The 23,551-nt window shown below is 43.5% G+C and overlaps 1 protein-coding gene across 1 annotated transcript; it reads left to right on the top strand.

Annotated features, from left to right (window-relative positions):
• The first annotated feature begins 3,337 nt into the window (after positions 1-3,337).
• Positions 3,338-23,304, top strand: pxdc1b (PX domain containing 1b). Its single transcript, XM_007902638.2, has 5 exons — positions 3,338-3,665; positions 13,022-13,113; positions 15,189-15,306; positions 19,161-19,272; positions 22,202-23,304. The coding sequence occupies exons 1-5, from the start codon at positions 3,410-3,412 to the stop codon at positions 22,314-22,316; spliced, it is 693 nt and encodes a 230-aa protein (XP_007900829.1). The 5' UTR covers positions 3,338-3,409; the 3' UTR covers positions 22,317-23,304.
• Positions 23,305-23,551: the final 247 nt, after the last annotated feature.

The raw sequence follows: 23,551 nt of genomic DNA, 5'->3' as shown, positions 1-23,551 counted from the left end.
ATGTAATGTGGCCTATTGGCAATGTGCAGATTGAATACATAACTCAGATTAACAAAGTGGACTGTTCCAGTTACTTATAGATTTCGTAGGTAGTTAGATTATTTCAATTATCTTGGGTAATGCAATACAATGTTTAGATCCAAAGACTGGGCGCTGTGCCTCTACCTTTATAGTACAGTAGTTAATTGAGATCTAATGTGATACACTCCCAACAGGCTGCTCTCTTCATGTTTCTTATTTCCATGGCAAGAAATGGGAAGTGAAGCCAGGCATTCCTGTCTGTCTTTTGTTTCAATAGATGACATTGTACATGCCATAACAAATACAGTATTACTGTGTCAGCCTGGCTCTGTTGGCAGCAATCTCACCTCTGAGTCGGAGGGTTGTGGTTCAAACCCCTCACCAAGACTTTGAACTCACAGTCTCTAGGCTGATTCTCCAATTCAATGGGGGGGAAGCTGCATTGTCACAGCTGCTGTCCTTCAGATGAGACATTAAATCAAGGTCTGGTCTACCTGTTCAGATGGAGATTAAAGGTCCCTTGGCACTATTTGGGACGTCCTCCCCATGTGAAAGGTGCTTTACAAATGTAATTTTGTTGTTGTATTTCCAATATTATGGGAGTTTCTCCCAGGGTCCTAGCCAACAATCCTCCAGATAAAATTGTTCATTCCTGTGAAGTGCTTTGAGATGTTTCTGTGAGGTGACAAGGTGCTGTATCAAATGCAAGAATTATTATTACTATACCCCCCAGCTACTTGAACCCGTTCAGATCCAATTGAAAGGAAACTGGAGTGAACATTAGGCAGGTGAGTCCCACATCTCAAATCGTTGTGTCTTTTAGGAGGCAGTTGATGATACCCTTCACCCCTCAATTTATTCCTCTGTGACTTACTGTTAGTTTTTCAAATGAAAGGTATAAATTTAGCGTATTCTAACACAGACAGTTGTTCATTTGGATCATTTACTATTATTATTTTGAAATGGAGCTTTTCCTTTTAACAGTAACACTGTAAGCATTGCTAATGTTACAAGTAATTTATTGAGCCATTGTGTTGTTTTTTTCCCATTCAGCTCACGTCAATTAATTATATATAGACTGGTGTACCGTGTCTCGATGCTCAACCCCCAAAGCCTACAATTGTGGACTGTTTTACGGAGAAACTTGCGGGTCTTTTAAGTATTGAAATGCTGATCTGTCTCCATCCACTGGGGCAGCTAAAGATAGCCCCGTGACACTGCTCTGTTTGCTGAAACTCTTCATTACAGCCAACCACAACCACTCCACTTGTGGATCCTCCGAGGCTGGGACAAAAAAACATCTCTCCCGACAGTCACAACAACAAACAATAATAATCCTGGCAATCCTTACCGAACCCAATGGGGGAAAAAAAAATCCTATCAACTTCATTAGTCCCCATTCACTCAGTCGCCAGAGCATGTGCATATATTAATGTGCATATATTAATGTGCATATATTAATGTGCATATATTAATGTGCATATATTAATGTGCATATATTAATGTGCATATATTAATCTGACTCTTCCTTTTAAACGGCTCCTTCATAACTCCTGCAAACTGGTCTGTAAAGAAAGGCGGTGGGAGCGCTGCATGTGTACCAGCTTCTGGTTACATTTGGCAAGAGGTTGCTTTGGTAATGAGAGGCTGCAGTCCTGTGCTCCCTGGGTTGCACTGTTCACCTTGTCCACGTTTTGCAAGGTGTCTGTCTCACTGTAGAAAAGCCGATTGATTTGTTTTACACCCCCCCCCCCCCCCCCCCCCAGAGGTCAGTCACCACACACGAGCTCCAGCCATGCCAATTCCCCAGGTAACTAACACAGGTGATAAACAAGCAGCCAATGTTTTCCAGTGGCGCACAACTGCCCGACTTTACCCGTCTTTCGCTTGTTCCAGAGGCTAAATTAGAGGAGATTTTGCCACATCATTGGATTTGATCAGAGCTCTCTCAGAGGTTTTCCTTCAATGAGGTGAATTCTCAAAATACAGTAAGTAGTGAGGATGTGTTTGCTCTCCGGATGGGCAGGGTTTAAAACCTGGTATTTCACAGACTTGAGCTGATGTAGTTTCAATCCAACAGCTCAACAGCATCTCCCCCCCCCCACCCCCCACACACTCACACACTCTCTCACACACACACTCTCACACACACTCTCACACACACACACACACACTCTCTCACACACACACTCTCTCACACACACACTCACACTCTCTCACACACACTCTCACACACACACTCACACACACTCTCTCTCACACACACACACACTCTCACACACACACACTCTCTTACACACACTCTCTCTCTCTCACACACTCTCACACACACACACTCTCACACACTCTCACACACACTCTCTCACACACACACACTCTCTCTCACACTCTCTCACACTCACACACACACACTCACACTCTCACACTCTCTCTCACACACTCTCTCTCTCACACACACACACTCTCACACTCTCACACACACACACTCTCACACTCTCTCTCACACTCACACACACACACTCACACACACACACTCACACTCTCACACTCTCTCTCACACACTCTCACACACACACTCTCTCTCACACACACACACACACACACACAGAGAGGGGAAGGCATTCCTCGGAATGATGTCAGGCAATCTGCGGAAGAGAGCGAACTGGCTTCCCTGAAGCAACGTGTGAGCGGAAAAGTTGAAGCATTTTGGAAGCGGGGGAGGGGGGAGGCGTGGGCTCCGTGGGGCAGGGCTGGGGGGGGGGGGCGGGGCGCCGTGGGGCAGGGCTGGGGGGGGGGGGGCGGGGGCTGAGCAAAGCGAAGGGGGAGCAGAGCCTCGCGAGTGGCCAACAGCACAGTTCAGCGCTGACAGCAGGTCCCGGGTCCCGGGGCTCAGACACACACACAGACACACACACCGCAAAGTCTGGGCATCGGGGAACAACTCGAGCACATCCGTCCTGAGCTTCCTCCATCCATCCACATTGACACTGCCCTCCAACTGGAGAGGGGGAGCGGGTGTGTGAGTGTGTGTGTGTGTGGGGGGGAGAGAGAGAGAAGGGAAAAGGGAGGGCTGGACGCACACTGTTCTTTTGTGGGAAGCGTTTTTGGGAGCGTTGCTCGAACCGGGAGACGGGGGCGCAGTGACCTCTCGAGGCTTTCGGTTTGAGCGGATCCCGGGAAGCTGTCATTCGGGAAGTTTAGCTTCTGGGGCGCTGACGCTCGTTGGGATCGATCCCCGCCCCCCCCCCCCAAAAAAAAAAAACACGGAATTGGAATTTTTATTTCTCTTCCCCCCAAAAAAAAACACACACACACACACACACACACCTGAGGAGGGGAATCAATCGCCGTGGGCTTTTTTTCTTCCAAAATGCTGGGTTGCTAGAGGATGGCGTCGGCTGTGTTTGAAGGGACCTCTCTGGTCAACATGTACGTGAAGGACTGTTGGGTGAACGGCGTCAGGAAACTCATCGTCAACCGGAGGGAAGAGGAGTTTTTCGAGATCCGGAGCGAGTGGTCGGACAGGAATGTGCTTTACTTACACAGGAGTTACTCAGACCTGACCCGAGTCTTCAAGAGGTTACTGGAGACCTTCCCCTTCCCCGCGGACCAGGCTCAGCTCTCCGGATCGCCCCTCGTCCAAGGTTTGGATTAATTTCTTTTCTTTTTTTTTTTGCAAACGTTACAGAGTCATGTAACCCCCCCCCACCCCCCACCCCCCACACCCCCCAGACAGCGTTACACAGCAAACTCGTCTCAACAACAACAACAACAACAACAAGATTCCATTTATTGAGCGCCTTTCACGTCGGGAGGACGTCCCAAGGCGCTGTACAGTTGGGTCAGGACCCAAAAGTCTCATTACTTTTAGTGGGAGGGTTTTTTTTTTAAGCAACAAATAAACAATGACGACGACGGCTATTTTTTTTTTAAAAAAAGGGCTTAAAGTTAGGGAGTTGCCTCGCACGGTGGCTGTTCCTGTCCTGGTTCTGACTCGGGTTAAAGTGCGATTCGTGGCTCGGAATCATTCAGAGAAGAAGTGCAACAGTTCCACCGACTGCTCCTCCTCTCCCCCACAGATCTAGTGATGGGAGTGTTATCCAAACCGAGTTATAGTACCGGTGGCAGGAGAAGGGGAAGGAAAAAGGGGGTTTTGCTTCGAAAATCTTGTGTAAAATTCACTGTGTGGGAACAGTTAATAGCAGCTCTTGTCACCCCCCCCCCCCCCCCCACCACACACACACACACACACACAGACACACACAGACAGACACACACACACAGACACACACACACACACAGACACACACACACACAGACGCATCAAAAAAATAATAATAACACAATTCAACCAAACCACGCGTTGTATTTGTTCGTGTAAAACGATCGGCAAAGGACACCTCAGCCCTTGGAGTTTATTTGACAACATAAGATCACAAACCGCAGCAGCGAAGGATCCGCACGACCTGTGACAGCTCTGCAAAAAGCTCCGAGACTGTGTGCAGACTCCGGTTTGGGCCGTCGAGAGCTGCGGATCCAGTCGAGAGCGCATTCGGATCGAGAGGAGGAATTGCTGGATTTATTTTCCGGGGAACTGCAGTGGATGTTTTTTTTCCTCTCTCTCTCTCTCTCTCTCTCCTCTCTCTTGCGAAGGAAATACGAAATCCTTTACGCATGTGAGAGCTGTGTGGCAGAGCAGTCTTTCCGGTGATAACTTTCCCGAAGATGCTCTCCCCCCTTTGAATTATCGATGCACTGCTCAGTGCCACTCAGGGCAATCCGATCCCATCCACACACACCACCTTTTAATTTTTTTATCATTCGTTTCCAATCGTTTCTTTGCGCAAAAGCACCCAAACAGCCCGTGTGTGACCCGAACCTCTGCTGAACAGTTTTAGGGGACATCATCGACTCCCTTACTTCTGTTTATCTGCAGAGATACACATCTGCTTTGCAGAAATGTTCCTTTGCGCTGATCCTCTCGAATCTGTGTTTCTCATCTGGTGTTTTGAAAGCTGAGACTTTCAGCCCAGACCACACACCAGACTTTCCTCCTCCCCACCTCTCCATGGACTGCCAAGTGATGCCCCTGAGAGGCTACTGGTGGTATTGCGTACAGCAGCAGCTTTTACCTCGCCAGTTTTTCTCCACCAGTTATTTCCCCCCCCCCCCCCCCCACTCCCACTCCCAAAAAACTTTGAATTATACTTAACGAGCACTGCCCAGCTATAAAAAGGTCCCAAAAGAGACATTTAGCCTATGAGACGTTAAACTCTCAGTTTCTCATCTGCATCTTTGAGCAGTCTTTCCATTCCATTTCCAGTTCAGGGAAATTAACATAAGAAGGTCAGAAATACCAGAGGAAAAGAAGACCAAGGTCCATCTAGTTCGCCTTCCACCTTCCTTGCGGTTGCATTCGCATATGTCCTGAACTACCCATATACTGTACCCATGGTGTTATTTCCTAAAAGGAAAATAAGAACTCAAAGAAAAATAATAAGAGATTACAAGGGTAGTTTTTGTGCCTAAGACAGTAGATAAAGCAATAAAAAAAGGCATTTTATATAACCTCTTTCACATCAGGAGGAACTTTCAAAGCGCTTCACGGGATTTACTGTAAAGTGTATTTTATAGTTTGGGAGGAGATAAGAATCCTATTGGAACATCTCACCTTTATCAGATGATCTGTTTAGATATTTTATTGTGAAATTTCTTTGCCAGTGAACAACAACAACAAGATTACATTTGTATAGTGCCTTTCACGTCGGGCGTACGTCCCAAGGCGCTGAACAGTGTACAGCATTTCAGACCCAAGCGGGGGTCAGGGGGGAGAAAGGAGGGGAGGGGAAGGGGGGTGACAGATGGCATGGTCCCGCCAATGGTGGGGCGGGTGGGTCGGGGACGTGGAGCAGGACAGAGCCGGCTGAGCAGAGGGAGCAGGCGGGTTGGTAGGGGGTTAGGTGGTCGCAGAGGTAGGGTGGGGTGATGCCATGGAGGGCTTTGTAGGTGAGGATCAGGATCGTGAACTGGATCCTCTGAAGGATAGGAAGCCAATGGAGTCGGGCGAGAATGGAGGAGATGGGATCACGGAGTTTGCTGCGGGAGAGGACACAGGCTGCAGAGTTCTGGATTATCTGCAGCCTGTGGAGGGAGGAGTTGGAAAGGCTGACAAGTAGGGCGTTGCATAGTCGAGCCTGGAGATGATGAAGGCATGAACAAGAGTTTCAGTGGCCTGAGGGGTGAGGTAGTGGTGGAATCGGGCGATGTTACAGAGGTGAGGGAAGGCAGAGCGGGTCAAGGCTTGGATGTGGGGAAGAAAAGACAGTTGATGGTCGAACAAAACACCTAGGTTCCTGACTGGCTTGGTGAGTTGAAGTACAACATTAACAACAAATTGTATTTGTATAGTGCCTTTCATACCTGGAGAACGTCTCAAGGTGCTGAATGTCAAATTTTCAAGAAAATATGGTTAAAATCAGCATCATGTTGTTCTGTAAATGTTTTAACTATTTTGGTTTACACAGTAAGTGGGTGGTGGGGAGGAAGGGAAGTAACTTGGAAGGATTGTTGAGTCTGCTAGTGTGGGGAAGCAAAAATTCACAGACACAGTCAATACTGAATCATCTCTGAGTGTTATAATGATATTATTGTTAATTCAGCTCTATACACACAAGAGCACAAGAGGTTCAGATGAAGAAAACATTTCAGCCCATTTGAACTCATCCTTCCAGAGTACTTGTTCTATCTCTACCACCTTTACAATATCAAGCAGTTTCTTACGTTGAATGTCCTAGGCTCTACCATTATCCTTTGGTAACTAATTCCAGCTGTTGATTACCTCCTGGGTAAGAAATACTTCTTGGTGTCTGACCGAAAATTGCCATTCACAACCCTAAACCTGTGCATGCTTATTTACTCTGTTGCCAGAATATTTACTTTGATTTGCATTTACTTTTATGTATTCCTCCAACTCCCTTTGAGGTGGACATTTTTCCCAGGCTAAAGAGCTCAAGCTTATCTAGTAATTCTTCATCACTTGTTTCTTTAACATTTGTATAACTCTTCTCTGAGATTTGTCCCTCTAAGTACCTTAGGGTACAGTTCATTACAGTGTTGTATTTGTTTCACTCCCATGAACCTATCCAGAACCTCTGCCTTGCAATTACCAAGTCCTGAACCTCACATGGCGTGTGTTGGATGTTGGACGGCATATTATTAAAGCCCTTGATGTTAAAAACCTCCCAAACCTCCTCTTTTTCACTTCATATTGTGTCCTTTAGAATTTTGACTTTCTTCTTGACAACCTCTTATTATTGTAATATTGAAATACCATTGATATTGAATCATACATGAATGTGTGTATATATTGTTATTAATGCTCATCAGATCCATATATGCAGTATATACTGAATCATTCTGGGTTGTATGATTAGAATGTTAATAGTGCTAATTCAGCTCCGAACAGTCAGCATGAGTATTTCCTTTAAGTCAGTTGAAGTTGAGTGGTGAGAATTTTGGTTGGGTTGATGTCATCAGTAGCTCTCATTGAAAAATAAAATGATTTAGAAACCGGTAGTTAGGCAGAACGAAGAGGAGAGGATGTTGATGTTCAATGCAATACATGGTAAATGCTTGGTTTTAAAATGCACCCTCATGGTGAGATATCCTATTGACTCAAAAGACCAATTAAAAGTGCTTCAGCAATGAAATGTTTTGAACGACCTACATCCCTCAATTTATAAATTAAACATTCACTGGAGGCAATATTGACAAAGTGACTTACAATACTTATGTGTTGTAAATAAATCTAACTTTATCCTGATGTTTTCATTTTGAAAGTGTACTGTTACACATTTTCCATAAGGGATAAATGACATAGGGCTGGGTTGACCAGATTAATATGTATTAATATGTATTTTTGCTCCAAGCCTGGAAACAAAATGGTAAATCACTATTGGACTGAATGCTTCACTATCTTAATGTCTACAGCACTGCTTAATGATCTAGTCACTTTAAGATTGGATAGTAGCTCACTGTGATTCAAGATTTTTCTCCCAAATTGATTTCAAGATGTTTTGAAAATGTCATATGCTGGAGATCTGTAGCGTATTGGTTACAGTACTCGGTCGCAAACGAGAGGACCAGGTTCGATTCCTGGCAGGGCAAAACGTTAGGCAAGTTTCCTTACTCCACACGCCTCTGTTTACCTTGTAGTAAGTAGGAACCTGATTGTTAGTTGATTGGTGGATCGCTTTTTGGGGGCATTAGTCCCTTTTTAAATAACGTGATCACTCAATCCATGACGGTTTGTGGGACACTGCTGTGCGTAATAAGTTGTCACGTTTTACCACAAAATACAGTCAATTCACTTTAGGGTATACTCTATCTTGGCTCCTGTCAACGCCTTCTCACTTCAGGCACTGACAGCATCACCATCCATGGTTGCACACTCCACCTTACTAAGCCAGTCTGGAACCTTGGCTTCTTGTTTGACCCTCAACTATCCTTTCTACCCCGCATCTGTGCCATGACCCGCTCTGCCTTCCCTCACATCCGCAACATCTCACATCGCAGGCCACCGAAACACTCATACACACATTCAGAACATCCAGGCTTGACTATGCAAACTCCTTGCTAATCAGCCTCCCCAACTCCTCCCTCTATAGGCTGCAGATCATCCAGAACTCTGCAGCCTGTGTCCTCTCCCACACCAGGCTCTGTGACCCTATCACCCCATCTAGACTTCTGCTCAAGTACCGGACTGAGTCTGGTTATTTCATACTATATCTCTGAGGCTAGTGAAGCTCTGTTTCAAGGCCTTCGTGAATAGTTTGTGGCCTCTTGTGGGGCAGATGAGAGCATTATGGATCATCCCAGCCTCAAATTTTTCCTGCCTCCCCTAGCTGGACAGGTGAGATTGAGAAGACAGTGTTTGAGAAATCAAAGATGCATTAGAGAGTCACCTGAGACTTTGAGCTGAAGTCCCAATCTATGGCTTCGAGAACCAGAGGTGAGAGTGTTACCTAATGAGTAAAACGCAGAACAACGGTTTCAGTAATGGTCAAAGGTGTGCTGGGAGCAGAGCTAGTGTGGGGCAACTTTGGCTATGAATGATTCAGTTAAAAACTTGTAAAAGAAGCCAATTTTACATGTTATAACTGAATCATAGCCAAAGTTGTTCCAAGGGAAGAAAAAAGTCTCATTGACGCATGTTGAGAGATTCAGCTTTCAGCTTATTACTGGAGACTTAACCACTCTCACCAGGAACAGAAAAAACATCCAGATGCTGATTTGCATTTTCAAACAGAACTATAAAAATAGGAGTTGTGAATGAAGTCACACTTTATTGCTCCTCACTGCTTATTATAATTTCTGTACCAGCTTTTAACATAGCTCCCCGCTCCTCCCCATAGTATTGGAATCACACAAAGTGCCACAATTAGTTGTGTGTGCTGCACTTGAAAACATCACTGTAATTTAGGATGTTTTCAGTTTTATAACGTACGTTAAAATATCTGTGGGCGCTTTACAGTAATGACTGTCAGGTTTAGTGACTTTCTTCTATGCAAACAAACAATAATAAAAGAATAATAATCCTTGCATTTGATGTAGCGCTTTTCATGTCTTCTAGACATCTCAAAGCACTTCACAGAATAGACTGTAAAGTGAATTGACTGTGTATTTGTGGGCAAAATGCGGCAGCCAATTGCGCACAGAAGTGTCCCACAAACAGTCGTGGGTTGAAGTGAACACAAAGAAGCGTATTTTCTTCCTTTTTTTTGTGAAGTATTCATTGTTACCTTTCTTTGTCAAGTGCATATAATTACTTTTCTTTGTGAAGTACACTTTGCTACCTTTCTTTCTCCTCTGCATTGTCCTCACCCTTGGTAGGTGAAATGTTAGACCAGCCACGTCTTACAGGTCACGTTTTATGCACAAAAGAGGTTTAGCTGCAGATTATTTGCAAAAGCAGTAATTATATGGGTGGAGGTTCAATTACAATTTTAAGTATATATGTAAATAATCTATGGAAATCCTGATCATGCAGTTTTCATGCTGCCTATTTATGCATTTGCCTGATTTCAGTCTTATGCTCAAGAATTGCACTGGGGTCTGATCTGCAAACAAGGATCCAAATATATATCAGATCAATATCAGTGCCCTGGTAAAATAAAACAGAATTTTGCTCCGGATCACTATCCAGTGATCCCTGCGAGGAAATGGGTGGGTGTGGATATTGGTGAGGGTAGGATTCAGTTTAGCAGTATTGTGTGTTTGAGGCACATAATGTCTTGGCTTCTGTCAATCTGTGTCTTTGTTCTCAAACTGAGGCAAGCAGAGGGCATATGCTTGCCCAGGTAAGGTTGTGCACTCCAGAATTGTCCAAGCAAAAACTCTGTTTCTGCGAGGTATAGCTTGGACCTTGAGACTCTGAAGACTAACCCGGTTTGACTCAGAAATCATAACAGCAGTTTTGGTGTGTCCCAGACTCCTGGCTGATAAAAACAAATGGGAAGAAAATTGGAGCAGGAAAAAATATAAAAAGTAAAGTGATATAGGAGAGGGGATCCGACAAGTGTCAATTTAAACCATCAATTTAAAGATTTCTTAATAAGGACTCCAGGTCACAAATGCAAATTCCTTTCATTAACAGGAAATATGCAGACTGCAGGACTCCAACCCGAAGGTGGATCTCATAGGAGTGAATTGCTCATGGGTCACGTTCCTGGAGGAAATCAATTGTTTGTGAATCACAATCATCATGAAAAAAAAGTTTGAATTTGTTGTGTTTTAGACCCCCAAATCTACGCCAGGACAAAGACAATGGACTCTCTGATTGATCCAAAACACTCTCTGCCCTGAAACAAACCTAAGGAGAGACAACAATTATCCGTTAAAAGTGCAATCATCAAAGAGGAGCTTTTAAAAGCTTCTCAGAAATTCTCTAGGCTTGCATCATCAGAGGCTCTCCAGAACAACAGGCTTGTTTGCAGTCAGGAATTTGCAGATTACAAGCCAGAAATTCCTGATTTTGTGGGCCGGACAGATGACTGAATGATTTGGTTTAGTCGACAATATGTGGTTGGCTGTGTGTGACGATAGCAATCACAAGCTTATTCCTATGAATCACTTGTGAGGCATCCTGTCAACTGACAATCAGATGAAGAATGAGTTGTTGAGCTGACCTGTGCATGGGGTGTGGTTGAATCAGATGGACAAGAGCAGCAGAAAGCCACTCCCCACTCTCCCTTTCTTCTCATGAGAATGAAGTTGCCAAAGGATTAGAGGATGTTTAATCACTCACTTCTCTTTAGTAAATGAGAGCAGTGACCCACTGAAGCACTCACTGTGTTCAGGCTTCTCTGTCATTCTTCATTATTGCCAAAACAAGGAGCTAGTTGATAGGCTATTTAACTACGGTGGCGTCAGAGCTGAGCTCAGTCCTGTCCCCACCCACCCAGGAATCAATGGATATTGTTCAGAAGCAGAGATACTTGTTGATTATTTCCTCCTCACTAACCAAAGGAACATCAAAACCAACTATTGCCTGACTGAGATCAACCCAACTTCAGATAAACCAGGGATCAAACCTTAACCTTTGGAGTCCTGTAGCTCATTGGTTAGAGCACTCGCATTGCAAGCGAGACACCTGGGTTCAATTCCAGGCAGGGTGAAACCTTGGGCAAGTTTCCTTATTCCACACCCCTAATAATAATCCCTCCAAAACAAAACAATAATAAATTGGTCATTTTCAATCCACGACTGTTTGTGGGACATTGCTGTGCGCAATTGGCTGCCGCGTTTCGCCCACAAATATACAGTCAATTCACTTTACAGTCTATTCTGTGAAGCACTTTGAGACATCTAGAAGATGTGAAAAGCGCTATATCAAATGCAAGGATTATTATCATTAACACTACATTGAGCAGTGCCCATACCCACTAAGGCATTTGGAACCCTCATTGGAACCCATAACAAGTGTCATTGAGTGAGCGGATGTGTATTTTCCATTGCTTTGAATTGAAACTTGAAGTTTGTTTCACTGTAAATAATTAAAAGTATGGAAAGTTAATGACATCGGTCTTTCCAATAGAGAATGTATAAATAGATTTGCAGAATGACTCTAAATCAGTACAAGATCTTATGTTTGGTCTGTGAATGTTGATTTTAAAGCACAATCAATTGTCTTGTGCAGGAACATTATATTACTAATGTTTTTTGGTCAGCTGGGTGTCTGATACGTGTGGAAACCCATGCTTAAGAGTATCCAAACCAAATTGAAAGTTCCATCTATCCCACCTATACATGGAAATTCCCAAGATTGATGTTAACACTCTGTTACTGAACAAATCTCCTTGGAGCCAGTTCAGCTTCGAAGAGATCCTGCTTATCTCCACTCCCCCTAGTTGGTCACAACGTTACCAAATTAATGTTTGTGATGATATAAAGGTGTATCAGAGCAGCAAACAGGAAAGGATGATTTCACAGTGAATGGCGTTCCCAAGGAGCTGTGGCCAATACAACATTTGGCCATGTACTTATTTATACCTTGTTCAGTCTTGTTTGGTTGAGAAATAACATGAGCTTATTCAGGAAGAGTTGTGGAAACGTAGAATGCTCTGCCTCAGACGTGCTGTAGACGAGACACTCGTGATTCACTTTCCTATTTGGGAGACCTTTAACTTTGAAATAGTTTTTTTGTCCTGCTAGTTGTTTAAAGATCTATAGAAATGGTCTTCAAAGTCAAATCTGCATACAACAATTTGCCGAATTCTGCATGCTCTGAAATGCTACATTAATAAGAGTAAATTTAGCTCAAGGTGGAATTTTACCCCAACAGTGTCTATGAAAGCACACCTTCTTCTTTACTTGAATTCTTTAATTGCAGAATCATCACCTGTAAATCGTACTGTTTGATGGTGATGTGTGCGAATGTTTGGTAGCAGTCAGTTCCTGGAGTTTATATTGCGTCTTATATTGCATTTCTTTTCCCTTCCAGGATTAGTTGCAGTGAAGGAGGCTCGTGATATTGAAGCAAGACTGAACGAAGTGGAGAAAGTGCTGAAGATTATAATTAGCTTACCCTGTAAAGTAAGTCTTGCTCTATCGAGATGCCTCTTTCTTAGTGCGTAAGATAATTCTGAATGGTATTAACTGTCTGAGTATTACAGAATATGTCTCATCCCAGAATTTCTGAGCTCATCGTTACTCAGAATGAGAGAATGGGTGGGACCAGAATAATAGCTTAGTAACCAGTTTAAAGAGTCTTACAAATATTTTGTAAGAGCATAATGGAACAATTTGAATATAATTCCAACGTTATAGGTTTTTTGAGATATGTGTTCTGTAATGTATAATCCTTGCAGTTGATATGATGCCTTATCACGTTGAAACGTTGCAAAGCTTTCTGTAAAGTGCAGCAGCTGTAATTTGTTGGCAAACACAGCAATCAGTTTCCACGCAGCAATGTTCCACAACAAGCTATGAAGGGAATGATCATTTTTTTAATCTGGAGAATTGTTGGCCAGGGCACCAGGAGAAACTCCCTCCTTTTTCAACTAGCATCACAGGATCTTTAACATAAACATGAACAGACAGCTGGGACCTCGGGTTAACATCTCATCTGAAGAACAGCATTTGCAACATTGCACTGCAGTGTCAGCTTAGTGCAAGGCCCAACCCCTTGCAAATCACGCCAACTTGCAAAACCATTCAGGTTATTACATTTTTAGTTAATTTTACCATAGACTAAAGGAAAGTTTTCACAGAAGTCTTCTGTAAACTATTTTGTTGGTAAATACAATATCTAGTTTGCACCCATCAATGTCTCACAAACAGCCATTAAGTGAAAGACTAACTTATCTGGGGCATTGGTTGGCCAGGTTGCCAAAAGAAACTTGTTTCTCTTTTTGAATAGTGCAATGAAAAAAATGGACAGGACCTTGATTTAGTGTCTCAGCCAAAGGACGGAATTTCTGACAGTACAGTGCTCCCCTAATACTGCACTGAAGTGTCAACTTAGACTACAACAACAACAACAACAACAAGATTCCATTTATAAAGCGCCTTTCACGTCAGGAGGACGTCCCAAGGCGCTGCACAGTTGGGTCATGACCCAAACAGGGGGGAAATGGTCAGGGTGAGGGGAGGGAAGGGAGGGAGCGAGGAGGGGGTAAATGGTCAGGGTGAGGGGAGGGAAGGGAGGGAGCGAGGAGGGGGAAGAGAGTCGAGAGGGGAGCTGAAGGCTCGGTCAAAGAGAAAGGTTTTGAGACCGGCCTTGAAGGAGGAAAGGGAGGAAGCAAGGCGAAGGCACTGGGGGATGGAGTTCCAGAGCCTGGGGGCTGAGAGGCTGAAGGCCCGACCACCGATGGTAGGGCGGTTGGGGCGGGGGACGTGGAGCAGACCGGAGCCAGAGGAACGGAGGGTACGGGCAGGTAGGTAGGGGATAGTAGGTTGGAGAGGAAGGAGGGAGCAAGGCCGTGAATGGCCTTGTAGGTGAGGATGAGGATCTTGAAATCAATCCTCTGGGGGATGGGGAGCCAGTGGAGGCGAGCGAGGGTGGGAGTGATGTGGTCCCGAAGCCTGGTGCGGGACAGTACACGAGCTGCAGAGTTCTGAATGACCTGCAGCTTGTGGAGGGAGGTGGCGGGAAGGCCGGCGAGGAGAGAGTTCCCATAGTCCAGCCTTGAGGTGACAAAGGCGTGGACCAGGGTTTCAGCAGCGTGAGGGGTGAGGTAATGCCGTAGTCTGGCGATGTTCCGGAGGTGATGGAAGGCGGTGCCAGTTGTGGTGCGGATGTGAGGGAGAAAAGACAGCTCAGGGTCGAACAGAACCCCGAGGTTCCTGACTGGCTTTGAGAGGTGGAGAGTGCAGCCTTGGATGCTGATGGTGTCAGCGCCTGAGGTGCGGAGGCGCTGACGTGAGCCATATAAAACAGGCATTAATTATTATGTGGTAAAAATATAACAGTGGGGTTTTAATTGCAGAATTTCTTAACAGGATTTTTCAATAAGTTGTAAATGGATATAAAGGAATGAAATAATTATCACCAATCATATTTGTCATATCACGTACACTTGATTTGGGTAAATAAATGTTACTCTATTTACCATGGTTGTTTTTCTGTCGATCTCGAGCACTTACTAACTCTCTGCCTCTTTGCTCAGTATTCCAGGTCAGAGGTTGTCCTCACCTTCTTTGAAAGGTCATCAATAGACCAAGTGTTAAAAAATGACAGCATACAGAAGATTCAGATGAGCTTCCAAAGCCCAGTCAAAATATCTGGTGAGTGAAACACGTGAAGTTTCGTCTGGTCTTTCAGAGATGTCCGAGATGCTGCCACATGAAGGGCGCTATATAAATTAGGGTTGTTGTTGAAGTGTCCTAGTGGGTTTAGCAAAGTGGTGGCCAATTGGTGGATTAGATGTTATTGGGGGACAATTTGCTGTATTTGATGTGATAATTATCACGGTTTACAGAATTTCTAGTATTTTTTGACCCCATAGTGAATAACTGGTTTGGAGTTGAACACCCATTTGACTTCTGGCGAATTGTTCCTCCCTTTAGGCTGTTCAATTCTGGATTTCTATCATCTCATTAAAGATTTGAGGACATTTGTTTATTTAATACAAATATAAAACTATTTACATTGCGCCTTTCACATCAGTAGGACATCTCAAAGCACTTGACAAAGCTGGATGAGCACTTTAGCTGGGGATGGGAGCTGAGGGGGATAGATGACCCAAAGCGCGGTCAAAGAGGTAGGTCTTGAGACATGCTTTAAATGAGGGGAGGAGGGTTTGAATCAGAGGAGTTCCAGGGAGCGGAGGAAAATGGCAGAAAGTTCACCTGCCAGTGAAGAGTCAGATAGGGTGGGGGACATAAAGTAGGTCGAGTTTTCTGAGCAAAGGAGCAGCCAGGATGATGTTCTCCAGGTGTTCTGGCCAACAATCTTCTAAATAACAAATTGATTATTCACTTTATAACTGTTTGTGGGACATTGCTATAAAAAAAACCTTGCTTTTTTTGATGTAGCGCCTTATCACATCTTCGAGATGTCTCAATGAACTTCTCAGAATATGCTGTAAAGTGAATTGATCTTGTTTTCAAATCCCTCCACTCTCTGCACCCACCCCTACTTCTCTGACCTCTCTCCTCACAACAGTGCCCGTTCCCTTCGTTCCACCAGATATGGCCTCTTCCTTGTCCCCCAAGTCCTTTGCTCCACCCTCGGCGGCCGTCCCTTCAGCCATCGCGTCCCGAGGCTCTGGAACTCCCTTCCTCACTCCCTTCGTCTTGCTCCCTCTCTTCCTCTTTTCAGGTCTCGGGTGAAGACCTTTCTTTTCAACTGCGCCTTTGGTCACCTTCCTCCCCCTCCCCCTGGCTCGGCCCCGGGATCCGTTACTGTGAAGCGCTCTGAGACGCCGTCCGGAGTGGAGGACGCTATATATATAAATCCAAGTTGTTGTTGCTATATTTGTGGGCGAAACACGGCAGCCAATTGCGCAGAGCAGTGTCCCACAAACAATCATGGATTGAGTGACCAAATTATTTATTTTATCTTATTAGTTTTAATTAAGGGATTATCATGCCTGAGAAAGCGATCTGCCAATCACTTAACAACTGGGTTCCTACTTACTACAAGGAATTGAACCCAGATTCTCTTGCTTGCGAGGCAAATGTTCTAACCAATATGCTACAGGACTCCACATTACGTGAGGCTGGAGCAGAAAAGAATACATCCTAGACTGCAGTATGCCTTCAAGCAGCTATATCAGAGTGACATTGACTGTGACAGTGTACAATTGGCTGTACAAATTGGCTACCACATTTGCCTCCAAATATACAGTTATTACACTTCACAGTAAACACTATGAAGCGCTTTGAGACATCTCGATGACGTGAAAAGGTGCTATACCATTGTTATATATTCCAGAGATCTTGCTTATTCAGATTCTAATTTATAATAATAATAATCCTTGCATTTGCTATAGCGCTTTTCATGTCTTCTAGACGTTTCAAAGCTCTTCACAGAATATGCTGTAAAGTGAATGGACTGTATATTTGTGGGCGAAACGGTGAATGCAGTACTGGGCTTGTTGTGAAAAAGCTCTGAATTCTGCTGTAGTTAAATGTTGTATGAAAACTATAAAGGTAACCCAAAAAATATCAGTTTGGAGACTTCACATTCAATATCTGTTTCTTTGGCTCATTTGCTTGCTGTTTTCTGCGGGGCAACGAATTTGAGGATTTGTTTTCAGATAGATTAGCGCCATCTTCTGTCCAAACTTGTGGTGCGGCTCAATAGAGCAATGCTGAAAAACACACACATATTGCATTCTGAAGTTTTCTGAAGTGAAATAGAACAACGAGATAATAAACGGCTAATCTGCCTCTTCTCTCCACAAATCAAAAATAAGTTTACTAAACATTTTTTGCAGGGAGATAGCACTCCTTTAAGTAGAGGAACCAACATCTTTTCTACCATGTTGCATTATTACTACATAATAATAATTCCTTGCATTTGATATAGTGCTTTATCACGTCAGGAGGATGTCTCAAAGCTCTTTGCATGATCTACTACAGAGTGACTTTTACTTTGTAGGAATTTGCACACAGCAATATCCTACAAACAGCCATGATTTGAATGACCAATTTTATTTGGGGGCTTCTTGGCTAGGCATATATGGTTCACCCAACCCACGTTATACATCCCATTTTCCTCACCTGTTGATTTTTGGGATTCACAATTAGTGGTTTTGAAAATCTGAGAAATCAAGAATCTTCTTATCATCACAAACTGGAAACCACAATTAACACAACAATTACAAATTGTGAATATTGTAATTCAGACCCCATCGCCGCACTCAAAATTTTATATTCTGTGTAACTAATGCTACAACTGACAATTAGTGTTGAAAAAGTGCTCCTTTGGACATGATGATAGTAATAGTACCTCTCTGCTGGAAAAGATTCTTCAGGACAAATAATAATAATAATTCTTATACCTGATATAGCTCTTATAATGACAAAATATCACAAAGCACATCAGAGTTATTTACTGTAAAGTGTAGTCATTGTGTATTTGCAGACGACTGTGGCACCAATTTGCGCACAGCAATGTCCCACAAATAGCCATAGAGTGAATGATAATTGTTTATTGTAGATTGTTAGCCAGGACACCGGGAGAAACTCCCTTCTGTTTTTTTTTAACATTCACCTGAAAAGGCAGATGGAACCTCAGTTTAATATCTCATTCAAAGGACATCATTTTCAATATTGCAGCAAACCCTGCACTGGATTGTCAGCCTAGATTACGATTCTTTAATCCCAACCCTATGTAGGCACAGCAACTTGCGAGATCTCTCTCGTCCCATATAGGTTATTATATTTTCAGTGAACTATATCATAGACTAAGAAATGGTAAATACTGTACTCATAAAATAATCCTTCTCTCTGCCCTGCTGTGTCCCATTTGGTTTTGCACTTGGGAAAAGATTTCAACCCTAGACAATCACAATGAGGATGTCAGTGATGGCAGATGAGAACTCTGCTCCTGATAATGATGATGTGTCGGCATCAGCTATACCAAGAACGGTTACAGCATGCAGTCATACATAGAAAAAATATCTCTTTGTGATGATAAAATATCTGCCCCAAAATGCTCCTGAATTCATTACTCAGAGGCACATCCACACTGCTCCACTCAGTTGACATTCCTATGTCTCACACCAGGCATCTGAGGTTTCCGAATCAGTCTTGTTCACCCCAACCCAAAGCATTTTGACCTCATTATTTTGCCATCAATGTAGTGAAACTCCTAACCATTAAATCAGAGCTATCCACGTCATCCTTTGAGTCCTTGATTCACATTCTCATTATAGTGCTGGTCCTGCCTTAGTTAAAAACTTTGAATAGGAATAATGATTCACTAACTTATGCTTTGTTCAAGGTTTTCTTTTGCTTATATTCAGTGTCACAAAAAATCTCAGGTAAAATTTCACAGTTTTCATCCTATTAAGTCAGGCTTCCCTTCACTTTATGAATCTAGGAGGGCGTTGATTCTCCAGAATGTTATGACCTGTGTCTGAATATTATGGGATTGTTTTCATTTCATCTTCTATTTTGTTTCTGCACAGAAATTATGCGCTCCAATGGGTTCTGTTTGGCGAACACGGAAACCATTGTGTTTGACCACAGTATTCCAAATGGGAAAGACCAGATCATAGCAACAGATGCCACTGAAGCCCTGTGAGTATAGAGCTTTAACCTCGTGTAATAGCTCATGTTTACCGAGTGACTGAAAAACTAGTTTCAATAGGATAACAGACAGGCAACAATGAGGTGCCTGATATTATTCAGGATGGATAGACCAAATCTAGAGCAGTTTACGGACATCAGTAGACCCTCAGCTGGTCAAAGGAGATCTGACAACAATGTCAGGCTATTGATGACTTTACATTAGTGTCTGAGCTGAAACTGAGAATAGAGAGGTTATTAAATGAAGAGCTACATTTCCAGTTTGTGTAGAAGGAGGTGTGACACTCCTGATGTGTTAGGCTGGGAGTGGGATTGTAAGAAGATTGCCCCCAGGTGGAGGCTTCTTAACATTGCATATTTTACTTTACAACATAATATTGTCTTTCCATTCATGTTTGCAGACCAGGTATCATTGCAGTCCAAACAACACAATGTCTACCACATGCTCCTTCACCGCTGAAACCCCCAAGGGATTTCAGGGCTGCAGTGAAATAAGACTAGCGGAGGCTGAGAACTGTACTGGAATGTCAGACCACGTGATCTTTGGCGCCATTTCCAGCCTTCACTAACTGAATTCCACTGTTGCATACAAGTCATTGCATGTTGTTAATGGTGTTGTCATGGCACATTGTCAACAGTAATATCATCACATGTTGTCATTGCGTATTGCAATCACACATTGTCATTGCGTGTTGTCACCACATGTTGCCCAGTGATCAGTGTAACCATTTATAGGTCAGGAGTCACTGCCAAGGATCTGATGGCTCAGTCACAAAGCACTACAGAGAGCGATACTTTATGGCCACATCTCCCGTATTGCTGCTGGACAACTAGCCTATTGCAGGCTTTGCCCTGACAGCCCGGATCTCAGCAAAAGTCCAACTAATAGAGTGGGATCACTGAAATAAAGTTGCTGTTGTGGGTGCTATAAGTGGCCACAGCCTGCCATGCTAGCACAAAGAACTTCTAACAGAATTCCTGCTCCTGATGACAATCCAGCTATTCCTGCTGGAAATTTTGTGTGGGTGGATGATGGGCAAGGACAGGCTGGGTGTGTATTTAAAAAGTTGTACTGACTCACTCTTGGTCTAGACTCACTCATGAAGAATAGTTACTTGGATGCTCTAGTGACTATGAAACTAACCCTTAGCCCAAGAGAATGCGTTAAGGAGAGGTGGACCGGAGAAAGGGAGAATATTAAAGGGAGAAACAAAAATAGAGCATGATGGAAACTGCTAACACACTCTGTAGTAAACCAGTTGTGATTGGCATTTTGAAATGAATAGAATTTATGCTTCATCCTAATCATAGTTATGCTTCTCTACAACCTTTTGAAGTTTGAAATGAAGCATAACTGATTAGGATAAACCGTAATCATTATCATTTTATTGTAAGGCTGTGATTTAGCTGTGTAAGGGCTGGCGCAAAGACTGTACGTGTGACCGCCCTGCAGGACTGTGAAGCAGCCTTCTGTTCCACACAGCCAGATTCAGTGTTAACTGTCACAGAACTTAGCGAGCAGATGAAAATGTACCCAGAGAGATGATACTGGCAGAGAAAGCTCCAAACAGACCAGTGCCACCTCATCGAACTTCCCTCTGGTTTCACACTGTACAATTGCAGAACTGACATGGGGATCAGGGACGTGGAGCCACATTTAAGCTGATAAAGAAAATTGTGACTTTCATGTCAGGAAGATATCTCAAAAGTGTTTCACAAGATTTACTGTAAAGTGGAGTGACTGTGTGTTTTGTACGTTAGCACCTATGATCTCTGATAGGTCAGGTTGGTTAAGTGCTGTGGAAACACAGAATGGAGGTGAGGCAACCAAGGAATGACACATATCGCACACTTCCTAGTGGTGGGTCAGTGAACAGTACTGGCAGAGATAACTGGGACCAGCTCATTTGACTCACTGCTTCATCGGTTAATGTGTGCAGAAGTGTCATCAAAAGAGATAAAGATCATTTTAAATCAGTGGGAAGATATGATGGTTATAGGAGAGGTAGATTTAACACAGTGAAGCATTCATATTTCAAACTGTCCTTCGGATGAGGCGTTAAATTGAGCCCCTGCTCCATCTGCCCATTCATATGGACATTAAAGATCCCGTAACACTATTCAAAAAGAGAGGGGAGTTTCTCCTGGTGTCCTGGCCAACAATTGCCCAAATAAAATTGGTCAGTCATGGCTGTTTATGGAGCACTGTTGTGTGCAAATGTGTGGCTGTGTTCACCCACAAAACACACAGTCATTGCATTTTACAGTATATCCTTCAAAGTGCTTTGAAACATATTCCTGTTGTGAAAGGCACTATACCAAATGTAAGTATTATTATAATTATTAGCAGAGAGGTCCACATGTGATGCCTTGGATTTGAACTTGCTGGTCTCAGTATGGGTGGTCTCAGACTTCAGGTTAGGGAGGGTGAAACTCATTCCAGGTTCCCACTACTAATCACTATTTAGCATAACTTCTCCATCCACCACTTCACCCCATCAGAGATGTAAATTATGGCAAGCAAGGTTTAGCTTCAGTTCATCACCGACAACAACATGCATTTCTGTAGCGCCCATCACGCAGGCTGTGTCTTGGGGTGCTTACATAACCAGCCACATTTTAATAAACTGATAACATTCAACTTCAAGTCTCAGACATGAATAATGAACACTTGGGGAGAGTTGGCAGTTCCCAGGAAACCATACCAGCAGAATTAAGAGGCCTCACGAGAGGGGGAAGGGAGAATATCAGAAAAATCTGGTCTCTAGAGCGAGAGAGAGAAAGAGAGAGTGTAAATCGTGGGTGGAGAGACTATTCACAGAGGCATCTTCGTTCATCTGCGCTCAGTGTATTTGATTCATTATGCGCCTTGTCACATGCTTTCAACCCACACTGACACTAACTGAAACTTGTCTTCCAGCTTTGAAAATGGAAGTGAATATTCTGCCGAGGCTGAGATCAGTGACCCTAGTGCCTATGTCACAAACTTGTCCTACTACCAGCTTGTTCCTTTTGAGACAGATATTTTGGAATGATTCTATTAGAGGATTTATTTAATCAGAGGATGGCTCTTTCTCAATCCTCCCCCTCCCTGCCCCCAATCCTCAATTGAAGCATGAACTTTCACCTTTGACACCTCTCTCAGCAGCTTGTTTGGCTGGTCCAATTTCCCAGGGATTCGGCCTTTTTTCAGTTTGTCACTGAAATGTTTACAGAAAAACGAATTGACATTTGAAAAGCGACACTGATTGAAAGTGTGAACCTGTGCACTCTGGAGTCCTCGTGTATGATCCTTGTGATACAGAGATCCACGCGACCAAGGTCAACAGGAAAAGAAAAGGGCATCTCCTTCATGGAAGAAAAATCATCACAATAATTACAGAGTTATAGTCTTTAAACAGCAGCTTCTGAGGATAAAGGTCCCATTGTACAACTTTAGGAGCTGTAGCCATATTATTTCAAAGCACATTGTGTCCTCAGACCTGTTTGTAAGGAGAAAAAAAGAAGTTTGTGCAAGAACTGGGAAGGATTTAGGATCGTCATGTGATTGATTCCAAGTGAAGTCCTAAGACTGGACACCATCCTTACAGAGTGGAAAGTGAGAAAAGTTAGACTATCTTCGATGTCAAGTATTTTGGGACCAGGAAGAATGGGTGGATCCTGATGTTTTGTGACAATTTCTATTCCAGTTTTCATTACAAAGCCACCGCAGAGTATCTAGCAAGTGTTCACTTTGAGGTAGGTAGACAGAACTGTGACAGAACCGGCTACGAATGAAAAGCTCGAGCGATTGGTGCTATGGTGCCTATGCCTTAGTCTAAGAGGCTGCTCCTCACAGTATTGCTGCTGCTGCAGGGAATACACACACACACATGCACATTCTCTTCTACAAGCGCCTTTTAAACAAATATCTACTAACTTACTATTTTTGCTTCATGTAAATAGTAAATTATTGAAGTCTAAATTGTTTTATACAATGTGTCTTCAAATGTATTTTATTTGAAAAAGTATTAATCAATTAAAATGATATTTTAATCTGTGCATTAACCTATACCATCTGTTTGTTCCGATGCGGTCTGCCTGCTCTTCAGGGAGACATTAAAGATCCAGATACAACAACAACAACAACAAGATTCCATTTAGAGAGCGCCTTTCACGTCAGGAGGACGTCCCAAGGAGCTGTACAGTTGGGTCAGGACCCGAGCAGGGGGGAAATGGTCAGGGTGAGGGGAGGGAAGGGAGGGAGCGAGGAGGGGGTAGACAGTCGAGG

Source organism: Callorhinchus milii, unplaced genomic scaffold, assembly GCF_018977255.1.
Source record: "Callorhinchus milii isolate IMCB2004 unplaced genomic scaffold, IMCB_Cmil_1.0 Scaffold2, whole genome shotgun sequence".
NCBI classification, from domain to species: Eukaryota; Metazoa; Chordata; class Chondrichthyes; order Chimaeriformes; family Callorhinchidae; genus Callorhinchus; species Callorhinchus milii.
The sequence above is the reverse complement of the archived record's forward strand: the minus strand, read 5'-3'. Positions and strand labels throughout refer to the sequence as shown.